At 40.2% G+C, this 19,662-nt stretch overlaps 1 protein-coding gene across 6 annotated transcripts in view; it reads left to right on the top strand.

The window, feature by feature from the left end:
• The window catches only part of man1b1b (mannosidase, alpha, class 1B, member 1b), a 32,341-nt gene that overhangs the window by 8,751 nt on the left and 3,928 nt on the right, over window positions 1–19,662 (top strand). For 4 of the 6 annotated variants that reach the window (XM_026311755.1, XM_026311765.1, XM_026311773.1 and 1 more), the window contains 11 exons: window positions 7,995–8,103; window positions 8,633–8,739; window positions 9,034–9,167; window positions 9,252–9,361; window positions 9,978–10,157; window positions 10,636–10,784; window positions 12,298–12,486; window positions 13,258–13,448; window positions 14,889–15,009; window positions 15,348–15,542; window positions 16,287–16,418. In XM_026311755.1, coding sequence (XP_026167540.1) covers window positions 7,995–8,103; window positions 8,633–8,739; window positions 9,034–9,167; window positions 9,252–9,361; window positions 9,978–10,157; window positions 10,636–10,784; window positions 12,298–12,486; window positions 13,258–13,448; window positions 14,889–15,009; window positions 15,348–15,542; window positions 16,287–16,418 — 1,617 coding nt within the window. The remainder of the gene's footprint in view (window positions 1–7,994; window positions 8,104–8,632; window positions 8,740–9,033; window positions 9,168–9,251; window positions 9,362–9,977; window positions 10,158–10,635; window positions 10,785–12,297; window positions 12,487–13,257; window positions 13,449–14,888; window positions 15,010–15,347; window positions 15,543–16,286; window positions 16,419–19,662) is intronic. The other 2 variants (XM_026311788.1, XM_026311797.1) reach the window with 2 other exon arrangements.

The following is a 19,662-nucleotide window of genomic DNA, read 5'->3' as shown; positions in this document are numbered from 1 at the left end:
CCTACACAGGCTGGGGAGGAGAGAACTAACAACCACACATACCACAAATTCACACATAATGACCCCTAGGGTCATAACACACACCTTTGACAAAATAACTTTTATTAAAGCCTCAGACAAAGATAGAATGTGAGATCCATCAAAGCCAGCCAGCAGATGTCACTCTTCTGACTGTATCAAATGCTTCGAAGCAGTGTGTTGTTTTCAGGGCAGTTGTCTCAAAGTGGTTCAGTGCTTCATAAAGCTTCGATTTTCCCATCCCATAAAGCTTCCCATCACTACTCTGAGGACAAAGTAAACTCTTCGTCGCTGTCTGGAACCATATGAAGCGCTTCTACCCCCGTGTACTGTGCCATCATCCAAACGTGCAGATGAAACTATGATGAAACTTGACGTTTTGTCATTTCTCGGGGGTGTGTACATAATTACCTGGCTCACCTCAGATTATTTCCATATGAACAGTGAGCTCAGTGACAGTGACAGCTCAGTCACATTAGCTATAATGAGGTGAGACAGGAGAAACCGTACCGCTCCTTACTTTCATATGGATTAAATAAAAAGTGATTTGTTTTCGACTTGTTTTATTTACGTGTCTCTGAAGAGAAGTGACAGAGACAGAGAAGACAGAGAGCGCGCCCTGTCTGCTTTCTTTATTTTACAAAAGCACAGCGATTTGTTGTTATGAGTGTATACAAACAAAACTAGACCCTTTACAGATTCAAATGATACATTGCTCTTACCTTGGGCCTTTGCTATTTTCTCTGTATCTCCTGCCTCTTGGCTCCATTCTTAGAAAGCATAAAATTGACACATAGGCAAGGATGCCTACTCCATACAAACTCTGGTTGTTTGCCTAGAAGAAGTAAAAGCCTGGATGGCGGTTAACTTTTTAAATTTTAATGAAAATAAGACGGAGGTAATAATTTTTGGTCCGGGTGGCACCAGTGGGTCTTTTCCTTTGGACTTGGGCCCTCTGGCACAATTTGGAAAGCCTGTTGTCACAAATCTGGGTTTTAGGTTAGATAACGATCTTAGACTGGACAGTCAGATCGGTGCAGTGGTAAAATCCAGTTTCTTTCAGCTGAGACGTTTAGCGAAGATAAAAAACATTCTATCAAAAGAGCTCTTCACAACTTTAATTCATGCTTTCATTACAACTCGGCTGGACTATTGTAACTCTCTATATGTTGGTGTTAGTCAGTCCACATTGTCTCGTCTACAGCTGGTGCAAAATGCTGCCGCACGCCTTTTAACTGGTACACGAAAGAAAGAGCACATTATCCCTGTGTTATCCTCACTGCACTGGCTGCCTGTTCATTTTAGAGTTTATTTTAAGATTCTTTTATTTGTTTTTAAGCCTTTAAATGGACTTGCCCCTCCCTACCTCTCTGAGCTACTACACTTGCACTCTCCTTCCCGGCCGCTCAGATCGGCTGGGCAGCTGCTTCTGGAGGTGCCGAGGACACAGCGGAAGCTCAGGGGGGATAGGGCTTTTTCCGTTGCAGCTCCTAAACTCTGGAATTCGTTGCCATTTCACATCAGACAGGCCTCTTCACTGCCCATTTTTAAATCTGCTCTCAAGACCCACCTATTCTCCTTGGCTTTTGATCCAGCATGAGTTGTTGTTTATATTCATGTTTAGTTGTGGCTATATGTTTTAATTTATTCAATTATTTATTAACTATTTTAATTATTATTAATATTGATTAATTATTATTAATATTAATTATTTTTAGTATTTCAATTCTTGTTATTGTATTTTATTCTAGTTGGATTTTTCTTATGTTCAGCACTTTGGTCAGTGGTTGCTGTATGTAAAGTGCTTTATAAATAAAGTTGACTTGACTTGACTTACCTGTACGATCAAAAGTAATTTACAGTATCTCACAGAAGTGAGTACACCCCTCACATTTTTGTTTATCATATCTTTTCATGTGACAACACTGAAAAAATGACTTTACTACAATGTAAAGTGGTGAGTGCACAGCTTGTATAACAGTGTAAATTTGCTGTCCCCTCAAAATATCTCAACACACAACCATTAACCCTCTGGGGTCGACGCACGCGCCGGCGCGTTTTGACGCATCTTTTTCTGATAAGGCCGAAACAAACTTAAATTACTCCGTCAATTCTGATCGTACAGATAAAAGAAGTATATCATTCAAATCTGTAAAGGGTCTAGTTTTAGTGGTATACCATCATAATAACAACAAAACGTTGTGCTTTTTTTAAATAAAGAAAGCCGACAGGGTGCGCTCTCTGACTTTTCTGTCTCTGCCATTTCTCTTCACAGACGCGTAAATAAAACAACCAGAATCTCAGCGAATACTTGGCTCATAAAAATAAGAATTATATGGCTAGAAAGCTTGAAATGTTTTCTTTTGAGTGAAACAATTCAAGTCAAAAACAAATCATCACTTTTGATTTAATCCGTATGAATGTAAGGAGAAGTCCGTTTTTTCCTGTCTCACCTCATTACAGGTAATGCGGTCCCGCCTTGTACACTGTCCACTGTTCTCATGTAAATAATCTCAGGTGAACCAGGTAAATATGTGCACGCCCCCGAGAAATGACACAAAATATCAAACTTCATCATAGAATTTACTCACTTTCTCGGCCCGTTTGGATGATGGCGCGTTACGCACGTGAAGCGGCGCTCCTTACATTCCACACAGAGACAAATACTTTAGCTTGTCCTCAGAGTAAAAACACTGATTTTAACTCAAATGAGGATCGTTTGGCTCCTCATTGTGTTGTATTGTACTGCACTAATCCGTCCCATCTACATTGACTGAAAGGCTCATTATGCGCGCCTTTGTCTGGACGTTCAGTGCGTCTTTTGTGTTCTCAGTAAATCACATGACTATTCATCCTCAGACACACCCTCTTGCATATGACCTTTCTGGACAAAAAGTGTCTTAGAAAATTTAAATCAGTGTATTGTTTTCTGTGAATGTGTGAACAAGATGACATTCACAGCACTCTGAAGTAAACACTTTAGCCTACAACATGCTGGTCTCCAAAGTCTTGTGAACCAAAGTTCTGTTTGTGTTTTATGGTCTTATTTCAGTGAGTAAAAAATTGTAGTTTTTCACTAGCCATGCATAACCACTTTTTTCTCAAAAACACAATAATGTATAAACTTGAAGCTCACATATTATTGTAGCCAATTTTGTGCTGATTACAGTGTTATTAGACTTTAGACATTAATATGTTTAAAAAACACTGAAAAAAGCACAAATGTCAGGACATGTCAGAATTTGTCCAGGCCCCAAAAACCCCCTCAGACCCCAGAGGGTTAACGTCTAAACTGCTGGCAACAAAAGTGAGTACACCCCTAAGTGAAAATGTCCAAATTGGGCCCAATTAGCCATTTTCCCTCCCCTGTGTCATGTGATTCGTTAGTGTTACAAGGTCTCAGGTGTGAATGGGGGAGCAGGTGTGTTAAATTTGGTGTTATTGCTCTCAGTCTCTCATACTGATCACTGGAAGATCAACATGGCACCTCATGACAAAGAACTCTCAGAGGATCTGAAAAAAAGAATGGTTTCTCTACATAAAGATGGCCTAGGCTATAAGAAGATTGCCAAGACCCAGAAAGTGAGCTGCAGCACGGTGGCCAAGACCATACAGTGGTTTAACAGGACAGGTTCCACTCAGAACAGGCCTCGCCATTGTTACGCCCCAGCCTAGGGGTTGCCGGAGCGTAACACGATTGTGGAGTTTTCCTCCAAACCTCTTCCACTCTCAACAAACACGAACTAGACGAACTACATTTAACAAGAATATTTATTCTGTTGAAAACACAGAATACAAAACAGAATGTTCAAAACAAACAAAACGCTAATTTAGCCCTACTCAAATAAAAACGCTCCGTCAGCCCTACGATATCAAACAAACGAAAATCAATAACAGAAACGCTGCAATAGCCCTACGATCTCAATCAAAAGAAATAACACAAAATCACAGGTCGCTAGCCTGGAAACTCCTAAAACAAACAGGAGAAAACAAAACACAAACGTAACCTAAATATCTAAGTATTCCTAATCTAAATAACGAAAATCCTATCGATACTAAACTTACAAAACCGAAACAAAAATCTAATCACTAACTAATTCACTCAAAATCGAAATCTTTAACAAATAGCTGGGGATGGCAAAGGTGGGAGAATAGCTCTCTCGAACAGCAGTCCTTGGGCTTCTTATAGTCCTTCCGGGAAGTGTTGGACCAATCCCGGAAGTCCAATCCACGGGCGTCCTACGTCCACGCCCACTCCGTCCTCCGTCACACCCACACACATACACACACACGTAAAGGGGGAGGGCCAATAACACACAACCACCCACACATAATGACCCCTAGGGTCATAACACCATGGTCGATCAAAGAAGTTGAGTGCATATGCTCAGCATCATATCCAGAGGTTGTCTTTGGGAAATAGACATATGAGCGCTGCCAGCATTGCTGCAGAGGTTCAAGGGGTGGGGGAGCAGCCTGTCAGTACTCAGACCATACGTCGCACACACTGCATCAAATTGGTCTGCATGGCTGTCGTCCCAGAAGGAAGCCTCTTCTAAACATTATGCACAAGAAAACCCGCAAGCAGTTTGCTGAAGACAAGCAGACTAAGGACATGGATTACTGGAACCATGTCCTGTGGTCTGATGAGACCAAGATAAACTTATTGGGTTCCGATGGTGTCAAGCGTGTCTGGCGGCAACCAGGTGAGGAGTACAAAGAAAAGTGTGTCTTGCCTACAGCATGGTGGTGGGAGTGTCATGGCCTGGGGCTGCATGAGTGCTGCTGGCACTGGGGAGCTACAGTTCATTGAGGGAACCATGAATGCCAACATGTACTGTGACATACTGAAGCAGAGTATGATCCCCTCCCTTTGGAGGCTGGGCCACAGGGCAGTATTCCAGCATGAAAAACGACCCCAAACATACCTCTAAGATGACCACTGCCTTGCTAAAGAAGTTAAGGGTAAAGGTGATGGGCTGGTCAAGCATGTCTCCAGACCTAAACCCTATTGAGCATCTGTGGGGCATCCTCAAACGGAAGGTGGAGGAGTGCAAGGTCTCTAACATCCACCAGCTCTGTGATGTCATCATGGAGGACTGGAAGAGGATTCCAGTGGCAACCTGTGAAGCTCTGCTGAACTCCATGCCCAAGAGGGTTATGGCAGTGCTGGAAAATAATGGTGGTCACACAAAATATTGACACTTTGGGCCCAATTTGTACATTTTCACTTAGGAGTGTACTCACTTTTGTTGCCAGCGATTTAGACATTAATGGCTGTGTGTTGAGGGGACAGTAAATCTATACTGTTATACAAGCTGTACACTCACTACTTTACATTGTAGCAAAGTGTCATTTCTTCATTGTTGTCACATTAGATATAATAAATTATTTACAAAGATGTGAGGGGTGTACTCACTTCTGTGAGATACTGTAAGTTTGTTTCGGTGTTATCAGGAGAAGATGCCACAAAACACGCCGGCGGGTTCATCAACCCCTGAGGGTTAGCCATGATGAAATATGTAGAATTTACTCCAATAATTTGTACATCAGCTCTCCAAGTATCATAAAGGACTTCATTCCAAGTTCAAGTTTCTGTTACTTTATCTTTTCATTAAAGCAACCCTATGTAACTTTTGCTCATGGTTTCCCCCATCTGGTTGAGAAGCGCAATTGTCTCTTACCAGTTTCGTAAATACTGTCGTCTGTTTGGGCTTGTGTCCGATCACTCTATTTCTTTTCTTAGACTTCTCTGACAAAACCCTTTCTGGTTTCTTGGCGGGCTTTGCCATGGCGTTGGTTTTGAATATACCATATTAGATATTTTCGTCTTATAGCTGGCTGTTATCTATAACTCAGGCTGTGAGTAAAACGTGACGTATGCCATAAAGCAGGTCGCACTCTTGTGCTGGCAGCAGATGGCGGGGCAACTTCCGTGTTCAGGTAGGCCCCGATCACGAAAGTTGCATAGTGCTGTTGCAACCCACTCAAGCTGCAGTGGCGGTAGAATTGAAAGTGAAAATGGCTCGACTGCATTTAACCCACCCAAAGTGCGCACACTCAGCAGTGAACACATAGTGGGGTGGCCAGTGAGCAGTTGGGGGTTCGGTGCCTAAGGTATGAACCCTCTGGGGTCTATGAATGCGCCGGCGAGTTTTGACGCATATTCTACTGATAACGCCGAAACAAACTTAAATTACTCCATCAATTCTGATCGTACAGATAAAAGCAATATATCATTCAAATCTGTAAAGGGTCTACTTTTAGATGTATACCATCATAATAACAACAAAACGCTGTGCTTTTATTAAATAAAGAAAGCCGACAGGGTGCGCTGTCTGTCTTTTCTGTCTCTGTCATTTCTCTTCACAGACATGTAAATAAAACAACCAGAATCTCAGCGAATACTTGCCACATAAAAATAAGAAACATATGACTAGAAAGCTTGAAATGTTTTCTTTTGAGTGAAACAATTCAAGTCAAAAACAAATCATCACTTTTTATTTAATCTGTATGAACGTAAGGAGAAGTCCGTTTTTTCCTGTCTCACCTCATTACAGGTAATGCGCCTTGTACTCTGTTCACTGTTTACGTGTAAATAATCTCAGGTGAACCAGGTAAATATGTGCATGCTCCCGAGAAATGACATAAAACGCCAAACTTCATCATAGAATTTACTCACTTTTTCTGCGCGTTTGGATGATGGCGCATTACGCAGGTGAAGAAGCGCTTCTTATATTCTACACAGAGACAAATAGTTTAGTTTGTCCTCAGAGTAAAAACACTGATTTTAACTCAAATGACGAACGTTCGGCTCCGCATTGTTTTGTATTGTGCTGCACTACTCCCTTCTCAGCTACATTGACTGAAAGGCTCATTATGTGCGTCTTTGTCTGGTCGTTCAGTGCGTCTTTTGTCTTCTCAGGTAAATCACGACTTCATTCTCAGACACACCTTCTTGCATATGGCCTTTCTGGACAAAAAGTGTCTTAGAAAATTTACCTCAGTGTGTTGTTTACTGTGAATGAGTGAAAAAGACAACAACATGCAGGTCTCCAAAGTCTTGTGGATCAATGTTCTGTATTTGTTTTATGGTCTTATTTCAATGACTAAAACATTGTAGTTTTTGAGAGAACAGTGCTTATGCATGCTTAGTGAAGAACACAATCATGTATAGACTTGCTGCTCACGTATTATTGTAGCCCATTTTGTGCTTATTACAATGTTATCAGACTTTAGCCATTAATATGTTTAAAAGACACTGAAAAAAGCACAAATGTCAGGGCATGTCATAATTTGTCCAGGGTCCCAAAACCCATTTAGACCCCAGAGGGTTAAAGGTGGAGAAAGCACTGGCTATTAACCCACCCCACCGACGATTCCTGCCGGTCCTGGGACTCAGACCCGCAACTTTCGGGTTACAAATCCGACCCCCTATCCATTAGGCCACGACTGCCCCAATTCATTTGGTTAAGATTTGTTCTACTGAAATCATTTTAGAGACGTTATTTTAAGGTAGAAAACTACATAGTGTTGCTTTAAATATATAGGTGAAATGAGATCCCACATATTTGAGATATTTTCCCAAATTAGTTGGGGTGGGGAGCTGCAAATAACAAAATTATCTCTTGTCCATAGTATTTAATCATTACAGGCTTCAGTGAGCTAAGGTCTGTTATTAGATAGGTAGTCAGTTATGCACATTACTTAAACACAAGTTATGGCAATTATTTTATAGAGCACATTTAAAAACATAACACTGATCTTCATTGCTTTATAGAGAAAGTAAATTACTGGGTTATTTGATTGCTCATTATAATAAATGAGCATGGCAGCACTATACTTCTGTTCAGAATTTTGCAGCAGATCTAGTTCACAGTGAATAAGTTCACATTTTGTTGCAGAAAAAGCAATTCTACATGACTTAAGTAGAGTTTGCAACATTCTCTATCTCCCACTCTTCTGCGTTCCTGCAGAAATGGAAACAGTTATCCAGGCTGCAGCGGAGCCTCATCCTCTTCATCAGCGTCCTCCTTTTTATCTGTGGAATTGCTTCCTATCCTACTGTTACAGAACAACTCAGAGGTAAGGCTCTTTAAACATCACCTATTATATCCATACAGACTGAGTCACTGGCATGTCAAAATGCTTCCAGCCTGAAATATAATCTAAAAGCTGTAGGAAGCTTTGTCTGACACAAAAGTGATAGTTCACCGTTCAATGTGCAGCAATAAAATGCAAATCTGGATGACGGGAGAGAAACCTTATCTGTGACTGCAGCACAAAACTCACCATCTGACGCAGCATCTGGATTAGCCAGAGATTGCTACTGTTGACAGATGAAGTTTTCTTTGGCCACAATTACTAAAGGTATTTAGATGAAAAAAGAGCAAATTTGATGAAAAGAACATCTTGCGATCTGTTAAGCATGGGGTTGGAAATATTCTATTTGGAAGTTGTGTGGCAGCTAGTGGTACTGGAAAGACCACATAAATAGTAAAGGAAAGAATGGATTCAAAAAACTTTATTCCAACTATTCATCAGTTTGTGTGAACTGTATTTGTGACTTTTAGTAAAACTATCAAACTAAATCTGTTTATCTTGGTGTGTTGAGGCCTTACAGATGGAGGACCAGACACAGGCAGTAACAGTGTCCTGAAACCCATAATCCCCCATGTGCTACCTCAGGGCCAACCACCATTGCCAGAACAACCCTCTCAGGTTTCTGCATCTCTGCTTCTGTTCAGTTGTGCCCCCTTCAAAAATGTGTTGTTTTTTTTGTTAACATATTTGGTTGTTTGAGCAATGGTTACTCTCTTTAAATGAAAAACACTGTAATTTGCTGTAAAGTGCTGTTTCTATGGTTTTCTCATGCCATGTGATAATGTCATGTCGTATTTTATAATGTAACATGTACATTTGCCTATATTACAAATTCTGAATCAGATTTTCTTTAACAGTTTGCTCACATGAAGTAAAGACTTGAATTAAAATTGTTTATGCTATATTTGCCAGAGAAAATTATCTAATAAGAGAGGACCGCCTGTCCTACAGAATCGTCTTCAGAAGAAAGGAAACACTTCAGATGTCACAGTTGAGGACAAGGTAGCTGACGTTAAAAAAGAAGGAGAAGAGAGAGTGGTCATCAGGTGAGAATTGGAGTGTGGGCACGACTAAAGCTATTTTCTTTTTTTTATTATTCATTCATTTTTGAATCCTCTGATAAATTCCAGCTGGCGTGGTGCAGTGATCGACACTGACCAGGCCACAGAAAGCACCAAGGATGGTGAAAGTAAGGAGCATTTACCTACACATCAAGAAACCACATTTTCAAAAGAGTCAGGTACCTACCGCTTTATTGTTGCCACTGTTTGTATTATTTATGAAATAGTATTTTGAATTGAATGAAATAAAACAAATGCATCTCCTTAAGAGGCTTGACTAGTGTTTCAATCTGACTTCCCAAAATGAAGCATTTCTGTCCTCTGTAAGGCTGGCTATACACTAGAGGATTTTATGTCCGATTACATGCCTGATTTGCCCCCTCCAGTGATTGTGAGGGCATGGCCCAGTTTGAGGCTTGTTGCAACTGAGTCTTTGTCTAAACAATGCTCAAGTGTGTAGTCAGCATGATTATTTTACTACTCCTGATCAGGTCAGAGCCTGGTCAGGGAAGTTCCAATGGAATAGCAAATGTGTGGTCACATTTATTTATGCGAGTATCTGTGAAATATCGTGTCTGTGGAATTGCCAACGTGAAATCGTTAATAAAAACAGCAGGTGTGTGGTCTCTTGGTTTTTTTGAGTCCTCTAGTGTGTGCATTTAGAGGATTATAATATTAAAAATCGGTTGTAACTGTTAATATGTCTGTGGTCCTAAGCAGTTATTTCTTTTTGAATCACTCTGTGCACTTGGAGGTGATTGTACACAGACCTCATGTGTGTATTGTTTTTTACAGAAGCTAGCTGGCTGGAGGAGGTGCGAGAAGCTTTTAGACATGCATGGAAGGGTTATAAAGATTTTGCCTGGGGCCATGATGAGCTCAGGCCCATGTCGAAGTCCTACAGCGAGTGGTTTGGCCTTGGTTTGACGCTTATTGATGCCTTGGATACAATGTGGATCATGGAGCTTAAAGAAGGTAGGTTGGATTTTGTGCTTCCAACTTCTACATTTTTGCCTCTTAAGTAGATCCTTAGTGTAAAAAAAAAAAAAAGTATTGTCACATAAATCACCTAATACTACACTAAAAGTAAGTTCTTCAAATACTGAGCTCTCATCTCCTGCATGCTTGAAAGATTGTTCTGAGCAGTTGGGAATTTAAATTGTATCAGTATGTTGTGGATGTTTCAATCGCTGATAGTTTCTCCACAGAGAGATGAACACGTCCTCCGATGTCAAACTATTACTTCCTCATAGCATCAAAGTTCAGTCAATTAAGTCAGTTATGGCTGAAGTGAGGATTGTGATGGCAACAACAAGATATACAATATAATACAATATTTCATCATTTTGAGTTTTCATTTATTTTAAGCTTACATTTATGTAGTAATTTCATGTTATATTTGTTCATGTATTCAGGGTCATTTTGTACTGATTCTTAAAATATTGTGTTGCAGAATTTAAAGAAGCAAAGGCATGGGTGGCTGCAGAACTCACATTCAACAAGAACGTAGATGTCAACCTGTTTGAGAGCACCATCCGTATCCTGGGAGGTCTGCTGAGTACCTACCATCTGACTGGAGATACGCTGTTCCTAGACAAAGCTGTGAGTCCACACACATGCACTCATTTCGAAACCTTTATGCCCAGATCTGAATGAAATGTTGCAAGCATATGTTAAGTGCGTTGAAGTATGTAGGCAGCAGCACCTCATCCATGTACTGCAGCTGCTGATAATTGTGCGTTCAAACCTGTTAAAATACTTGTCTTTGTCTTGAGCATCCCTGTCATGTAAGACTCTTTACCAGCTGTAGATATTACATAGTATTCCAAATACAAACAAACAAATTTTCAAAGGGCTGATGCCTTAACGTTAGTGAGTAATAAGTCCTTTAGAATTTACATACATATAAACATGTAAACTTAACATGTAAGCCCCTGAAGTGTTTCCAACTGTTTCAGGTGCTCTTCATTGCCCAGATATATTCCTTTTCTTTCCGTTTTGTACAAATCCATTTATCAAAGTGATTTAAGCAACCTGATAGTTTTCTATTAACATTCAGAGTTTAAAAATGCAAATACAACATTAACACAAGTTGTTGGCTTCATATGACCTTCGTATTCATAGAAAAAAGTCAGAAAGCATCTTCAAAAAAAATGCAAATTTTACATCACACTTGTGATATTTATTCCTATAAACCGAGATATTGATTGAGATATGTTCTGTCCTACATCCAACAATCCGCTGTTTCTGACTTTGCTGAAGAAGATAGGAGTGTTGGAAAATAATAAAGGATACCTTTATGGAAACAACTTGAATGAGAGTCACCTTGAATGATGCAGGAGGGAGGCCTCAAGCCAATTAAAAATGTCAGATTTACAGTTTTTGTGTGTCTGAGTTTAAGGGAGAAAAAGTCAGAGTTCTGTGAATTAAGTCAGAACTCAGAAAATGTTTCTTAGCGACTCCTATCCTTTTCCATATATTTACAGTCAGATTATTAGGATATATGCCTAAAAAAAGAACATCTTCACATTTGATAAGATTGTAGAGCATAGTGCTTATTTTGGGCATTTTTGCTTGAAGAATTATTTAATGGTTACAATTGAGTGAAATGATTGCAGATTAATTTCATGTTCTGTTAATTTTCTGATTGAATAATCATACAGTACAGTCTAACGCAGGGGTCTTCAACTCCTTACCTCGAGGTCCACTGTCCTGCTGGTTTTCCAACTATCCCTGCCCTTACAGTTTCTCATTGGCTGAACACACCTGATCCAGGTAATCAGCAGTGGGTAGGGCAGGGATAGTTGGAAAACAAGCAGGACAGGGGACCTCGAGGACTGGAGTTGGAGACCCCTGGCCTTAAATTTGCACCTGAAACTGGCTATAAGCAATAAATCAAAGGCTTCAACTGTCACTAACAGAAGAACAAAACTATACAGGCCCTTGCTGAAAACAGCAACATAACTCAGAGTGGCAGACACGAAATGCTTGACACAACCCATGATACTTAAAATCTGCAATCAGTCTAAAATTTAGTCATGGTAAACCTGTTTTGTGATTTTTATTGCTTTTCAGCTAGAAATATCTGCATTTAATCTGCATTGTTCCTGTACAGAAAGACATTGGCTTTAGGCTAATGCCAGCTTTCAAGACACCATCCAAGATCCCCTACTCTGATGTGAACATTGGGAAAGGTACCGCCCACCCCCCCCGCTGGACCTCAGACAGCACTGTGGCTGAGGTTACAAGCATTCAATTGGAGTTCAGAGAGCTCAGCCGCCTCACCCAGGAACCACAGTATGAGGTGACCAACTGACAGAGAAAAAACCTGATCAATAAGTTTAAAGATTGGCACTTTCATTCAGGTTTTCATCCATGCTGACATAGCATAACGTGGGATTTCTATGTAGTCGTGATAGATACCACTCCCCATCAGCCTGTGCTATTTTCTTTCTAGTATGTAGAATAAAATTAGCATTTCCCGAAGATTGTTAATATTTAACTTACTGAGCCCATTGCTTCAGTCCTGAAAAAAAGCTGAAAACATAACTGAGGCTGATAAATTATTGCTGAAGGTGGCAATGTTTCTGCTACTGTGGTTATAGACATTAATGATCTGGAGAACTCTGTGTGTAGACTGGCTGTGTTTCTTTAGTTAGATCTTGTATACATTGATTCAAGCCCAAGAAATCTTTTTAGCAATGTCTAAGCAGTAGGGGCAGCACAGTCCGAACTGAGGAAAGGATAAAGGATGCAATGGCCTGAGGCTGGCTGACGGTTCACAGTCTAAATACTATCAGTTCACTTTTTGATTTTGAATTAATTAATACTATGCTTAATCAAAAACATTTTTCATTTAGGCATTACTGTTTTGTTGTGGTTTAAAAAATGTATTGAATAATTTGTTCCTTTAAAATTTTGTATATAGTAGAGAGATGATTTGTATTGGTGTGGTGGTAAGGGTTTGACATTTAGAATATGTTATTTTACAATTTTGGATTTTTTTTATTGCCAAGTTAGTTTGAATCGTTAAATGGATGTCGTCAGTCATTGACCCCTGTATTTGGTTTTCCAGGCTGTGGTGACTGACGTTATGAAACAGATCCATAAGCTGGAGGGCAAGCTTGATGGTCTTGTGCCAATGTTCATCAATACAAACAACGGACAGTTCACGCACCAGGGCATCTACACACTGGGAGCCAGAGCCGACAGTTACTATGAATACCTGCTGAAGCAGTGGATCCAAGGAGGCAAAAAGGAGAACCAGTGAGTGAAGCGAGTAGATGCCCAGTATTTTACATTGACGTGAATGATTTTAATATTTTGAAAAGACCATACCGCTGTTTTCTGTCCAGCAAATACTGTCTACCTACAACTTTTAAATTAAATAAAATTTAAATCAGTAGCTACCAATCTTGGTCGGGATAGTCAATGCCTCAAAAGGAGTGTTTCCTTTTTCCATTCCATTTTCCATTTCATTTTCTGCCACTTATCCGAGGCCGGGTCAGTGGTCTAAGCAGGGATGCCCAGACTTCCCTCTCCCTAGACACTTCCTCCAACTCTTCTGGGGTGGTACCAAGGCGTTCCCAGACCAGCCGAGACACATAGTCCCTCCAGCGTGTCCTGGGTCTTCCCCGGGGCCTCCTCCCGGTGAGGCATGCCCGGAACACCTCCCCAGGGAGGCGTCCTGGGGGCATCCGGAACAGATAACCGAGCCACCTCAGCTGGTTCCTCTCGATGTGGAGGAGCAGCGGCTCGACACCGAGCTCCTCCCGGGTGACCAAGCTCCTCACCCTATCTCTGAGGGTGAGATAGGGTGTTTCCTTTTGATCCATGTTATTTTTTGTTGCTTTGTTATATGCTATCAATTTTAGAGCCAATGTTTTTGGAGTGTTGGTCCCACAACATTTGTCAAGTATTTTTTATTTTATTTATTTTTCTTACAAGTGTAGTTATAACCTTATGTTCCTTCACACATGGGATAATGAGCCTAATTAATTCCATGGAGTGAGCTGTACTGATTTTAGCTTGAAAAGTAGACACACACTGAGTTCATGTATCAGCCAGGATAGACAGAGGAAAATTTTCCATTAATAACAAAATGCAGGAACTAGTGAAAAATTGCTAACTACAGTTTTATAGAGCCTATGCTGACATCTTCAAAATGCTTATTTTATTCAATACCAGTCCAAAGCACCAGAGGTTTGCTTTATTGTACCCTGTATCGAAAAACAGAGCCAACCAATCCACATTTGAGAAACAGGAACTGCCAGATGATTGGCATATTTCTTATAATAGGTAATTTTATGTCAGTGGAATAAACGACTATTACAGCACTGAGTATTCTTCCTACAAATATTGATTTCAAATGGGCCAGTGCTGGCTTTATAGTCTATTACTACAAATCAATCAGCGTCATGTGTAGAGATTAAGTATTCAGACTATTCAGTCAAAACTGACAGCATTTAGTTACAGTACTGTGGCTGTCAGTAGGACTGATAAAAGATTAATATACTGGAACAACAATGCCCTGCAGACACTCAGCATTGTCATGTGATGGATGTAGTTTTTCTCAGTGTGTTTAATAAATTGATACACAGAATGCAGTTTCTGACGTTATTCTGTGTGCGTGTGTGTGTGTGTGTGTGTGTGTGTGTGTGTGTGTGTGCGTGCGTGTGTGTGTGCGCGCACGCTTGCTTGCTCTAGGCTCTTGGAGGACTATCTGCAGGCAATAGAGGGTGTAAAGAAGAACCTGTTGCAGAAGTCTTCCCCAAATGGCCTTACCTTTGTTGGAGAAGTCTCACATGGACAATTCAGTCCTAAAATGGTCAGTAATATTCAAAATCTGCATAAAATTACAGTAGGGTGCATTTCAATGCTTCTTAAAAACTGACTTTAAAAACTGCCTACACTAGTGGACACTTCACATTTGAGACATTAAGGCAAAAACACTTCTGAAAACATCTTTACATTTTGGACTCTGAGCTGAGTGTTTATAATGTGGTTAAATTATGATTGCTGGTATTAATTTTGTCATTCATCTAAGAGATGAAGCTGACTGATTGATTAGAAAGCTACACATATGAACTAAAGGAGTCATCATTCATTTAGAAATTAATTATTGAGGTTAGTTTCAGGCATTAACACAGCTGTCTGTTAACTCAGGACCATCTAGTGTGCTTCCTACCAGGCACTCTGGCCCTTGGTGCTCACAATGGTCTGCCTGCTGATCACATGGATCTGGCGAAAGAGCTGATGGAGACCTGCTACCAGATGTATGTCCAGATGGAGACGGGCCTCAGTCCAGAGATTGTCCACTTCAACATGTATCAGGGAAGCACCCGAGACATCGATGTAAAGGTAGGAACAGACTGTGTTACAAGAATGGATACACAGACTGTCCAATCCAAAGTATGCAGCAGTAGTTAAAATATAGTATATCACCAAATCACAATACAATCATCATCTCAAGGCACTTTACAAAAAACAAAAAATCAACTAGTCCCTTATGACCAAGCACAAGGCGACAGTGGAGAGGAAAAACTCTCTTTAACGGAAGAAAAAACCTCCAGCAGAACCAGGCTCAGTTTGGGCGGCCATCTGCCTCGACCGGTTGGGGTGAGTGGATAGAGGGGAGAGAAAAGAACAGCAACAATAAACAACAAATAGACACTGTGGGTTGGTGGGGCCAGTAACTGCATATCAGCAATATACAGCTCCAGGACCAGGGACACCTGCAGAAGGTACAGAGAGAGAGGGAGAGAGCACAAAAAAAGTGAGTGTCAGAAAGCGTTAACATTTGAGTGCACTATATAGTTCATTATGTAGTGTTCCACTATATTAGGGTTAGGGAGTAGGGTGGACATTTGAACACAGCCCAGGTAAGAACATTGCCTGTATGCCTCAGAAAAGTAAATGTGACTCATATCTGATTGTGTACATACTTATTTGAGGATGTCAGAGAAAAGGCTCTGTAGCAATGGTAGGAAAACAACAGAAATGTCACAAACAATCCTAGAAAGGTTTAGGAAGAGATTATGAATTTAGCAGATATTTAAAGATGTGGCTTATATCTTACTATTTGTATCTTCTTCTCTGTGATAGCTTGCAGACAGGCACAACCTTCTCAGACCAGAGACTGTGGAGAGTCTCTTCTATCTGTATAGGTTCACCAAGGACCACAAGTATCGGAACTGGGGTTGGGAGATTCTCCAAAACTTTAACAAGTACACCAAGGTCAGTAAAATGTTCTCTGTCTCCATCAACGATGAGTGTTGAAGGTGAGCTTCTGTAGGATCATATTAACCCTCTGGGATCTAAGGGTGTTTTGGGGCCCTGGACAAGTTTTGACATGCCCTGACATTTGTGCTTTTTTCAATTTCTTTTAAACATATTAATGGCTAAAGTCTGATAACATTGTAATTAGCACAGACTGGGCTACAATAACATGTGAGCAGCATGTTTATACATGAATGTGTTTTTGGGGAAACAGTGTTTAGCATGGTTAGGGAAAAACTTAAAAAATTTTTAGTCACTGAAATAAGACCATAAAACACATACAGAACATTGGTTCACAAGACTTTTGAGAACTGGATCTTGTAGCCTAAAGTTGTTTGCTTCAAAATGATGTCAATGAAGTCATCTTGTTTGCTCATTCACAGTAAACAACAATACACTGATTTAAATTTTCTAAGACACTTTTTGTTTAGAAAAGACATATGCAGCAATAATCATTTCATTTACCTGAGAAGACAAAGACCTACATAATGAGCTGCATGATGAGCCTTTCAGTCAGGAATGTGGCTGAGAGGGAATTACTGCAATGCAATAGAGATGCAAACGTTTGTCATCTGAGTCGCGTTTTTCCCAACGTAAACAGACAAAGTAAACTCTTCGTCGATGTCTGGAACCACCCAAAATGTTTCTTCACCTGCGTAGCGTGCCATCATCCAAATGCGTGGAAAAAGGGAGTAAATTCTATGGTGAAGCTTGATGTTTTTTGCCTTTTCTCGGGGGCGTGCACAGAACTACCTGGCTCACCTCAGATTATTTCCGTATGATCAGTGCGAGGCAGGATCATATTAGCTATAATGAGGGGAGACAGGAGAAACTGTGCCGCTCTTTACTTTCATACGGATCACATATTTGTTTTCGACTTGATTTGTTTCATTTAAAAAAAGCTTTCTATGTATATATTTCTCGTTTTTGAGGCAAGTATTCGTTGAGATTCAGGTTGTTTTATTTATATGTCTGTGAAGAGAGATGACAGAGTAGACAGAGAACGCACCTTGTCTGCTTTCTTTATTTTACAAAAGCACTGCGTTTTGTTATTATGAGTGTATACAAATAAAACTAGACCCTTTACAGATTCAAATGATACATTGCTCTTACCTGTATGATCAAAACTGACGGAGTAATTTAAGTTCGTTTTGGTGTTATCAGGAGAAGATGCCACAAAATGCGCAGGTGCATTCGTTAAATGCTGGTCTGCTTATGCACAGCTGTCGGGGGTGTCTCACATGAAAAAGGTTCGGTACCATGTCATTAATTCATTTGACATAGCCACAGTTAGCATACATGAGCAGGAGTGATGATGTGGAATGTTAAACAGGAAATATTTGGTGTGATAGTCTCTCTTTATACATTAAAATGTCAGGCGCCAGTATGAATACTGTAACAGTATTAACATTCTTTTTGTTTCTGTAGACAGTGACTCCTCACTGTGCTGCAGTGAAAAGATACTAACAGTTTTCTTCACAAGTTTCTGCTGCAAAAACAGTAACTATCTTCAGTTCATATGTTGTTTCTGTGCTCAATAAAATGTTTGGACATCCACAAATTTTCCATTTCAAAGCAAGGTGTGTATTCGAGCGTATATGACGCTCAGTGCAGCCAAGATGGAGGTGTGTGTTTCCAGTAAGTGAAACAGGAGAGGGAATCCCAGTTTAACAGGTTTAATCGAAAGGATGTTTGTACAGTATTGTTCAAAATAATAGCTGTACAATGTGACTAACCAGAATAATCCAGGTTTTTAGTATATTTTTTATTGCTACATGGCAAACAAGTTACCAGTAGGTGCAGTTGATTCTGCTACTTCACAAGCATGTGGTCTATAATAAACAGAAGAAATACAAAGAAAACAGTTGTAAATATATCAGTAAACACAATATTCAGTTATTAAATAATATATATTAGCATAAATGATTTAACTGTGTGCTGATTTTAAATAATTAAGTAAACAATGAAATGCAGATTGCACGATCAGAGTATATGCTCAATTAAATTCAATTCAGTTTTATTTGTATAGTGCCAAATCACAATACAAATCATCTCAAGGCACAAAAAACAAAAAATCAACAAGTCCCTTATGACCAAGCACAAGGCAACAGTGGAGAGGAAATGAGCAGCTCAGTGCACAGATGGTCCTCGGGCAGTCTAGGCCTATAGCAGCATAACTAAGGGATGGTTGCCTGAAGGTTGCCTCAGGGTTGCCTGAAGCCAGCTTTGTCAAAGAGGAAGGTTTTAAGTCTAATCTTAAAAGTACAGAGAGTGTCTGCCTCCTGAACCCAGACTGGGAGCTGGTTCCACAGGAGAGGAGCTTGATAGCTAAAGGCTCTACCTCCCATTCTGCTTTTGGAAACTCTGGGAACCACAAGTAGAGTCTTACCTGTTTTATGATCATAAGTTATTTTTCTATAAATAAAGCTTAAAAAATAAATGGCCCAGGGTTTAATAGGTTAAAGAATAAGAAAAAAATGTGCTGCCAGGTTTTTCCACTTATGTGCATGTCATGCCTGCCACAGACTGTTCAGTGTAGTTTGACTTCAAAGTACTGAAAGGGGTCCACCCAGGGGCGTCATACAAGGTAGAGCTGCTACTGCCTGGAAGTCTACAAGCTCCTAATGTTATGTTAGTGTTTTAAACCTGACATGTTGACTTACAAAGTCATTCAATCAACACAAATGGGAAGAAGCAAAATGATATAACCTTAAATGCTCATTGATTGAAGGGCTTTAGAGGACTACATTCTGTTTTCCTTAAACTAACGTCACGTTGCACTGAAAGCCCAACTCTCACCGCTACGGCACTGATTGTGACATGTTTATACTTAATTCCCTACAACTTCGATATTTAATTAAGTAACTTGGCACATAATTTAAATTAGTTGTGATGTATAGCCTTTATTTGGCCGCTGGGTGGTGATCCCGCAGGTGCTGTATCAAATTTGATGGTTTGGCAACTTGTTTACAGCAGGTTTTGCAAACAGGTGATCAGTCATCTTCAGTGATGCCCTGGTCATTCTTGGTGTACCCAAAATGCTCCGACCCTGCTGATTACAGGCATTTCTTTGGTGGAAATAAAGCTTCGATGTTTGGTTTCTCTGCCATAGTTAACCTAGTGTATGTAGCCTCCATGTCCAGTGACATGGCTGACGTCTTTTCGGTCCAAACAGTGGCCTCTGGAGTGATTTACAAAATCC

Source organism: Mastacembelus armatus, unplaced genomic scaffold (assembly GCF_900324485.2).
Source record: "Mastacembelus armatus unplaced genomic scaffold, fMasArm1.2, whole genome shotgun sequence".
In the NCBI taxonomy this organism is placed as follows: domain Eukaryota; kingdom Metazoa; phylum Chordata; class Actinopteri; order Synbranchiformes; family Mastacembelidae; genus Mastacembelus; species Mastacembelus armatus.
This window is presented reverse-complemented; position numbering and strand designations above follow the sequence as displayed.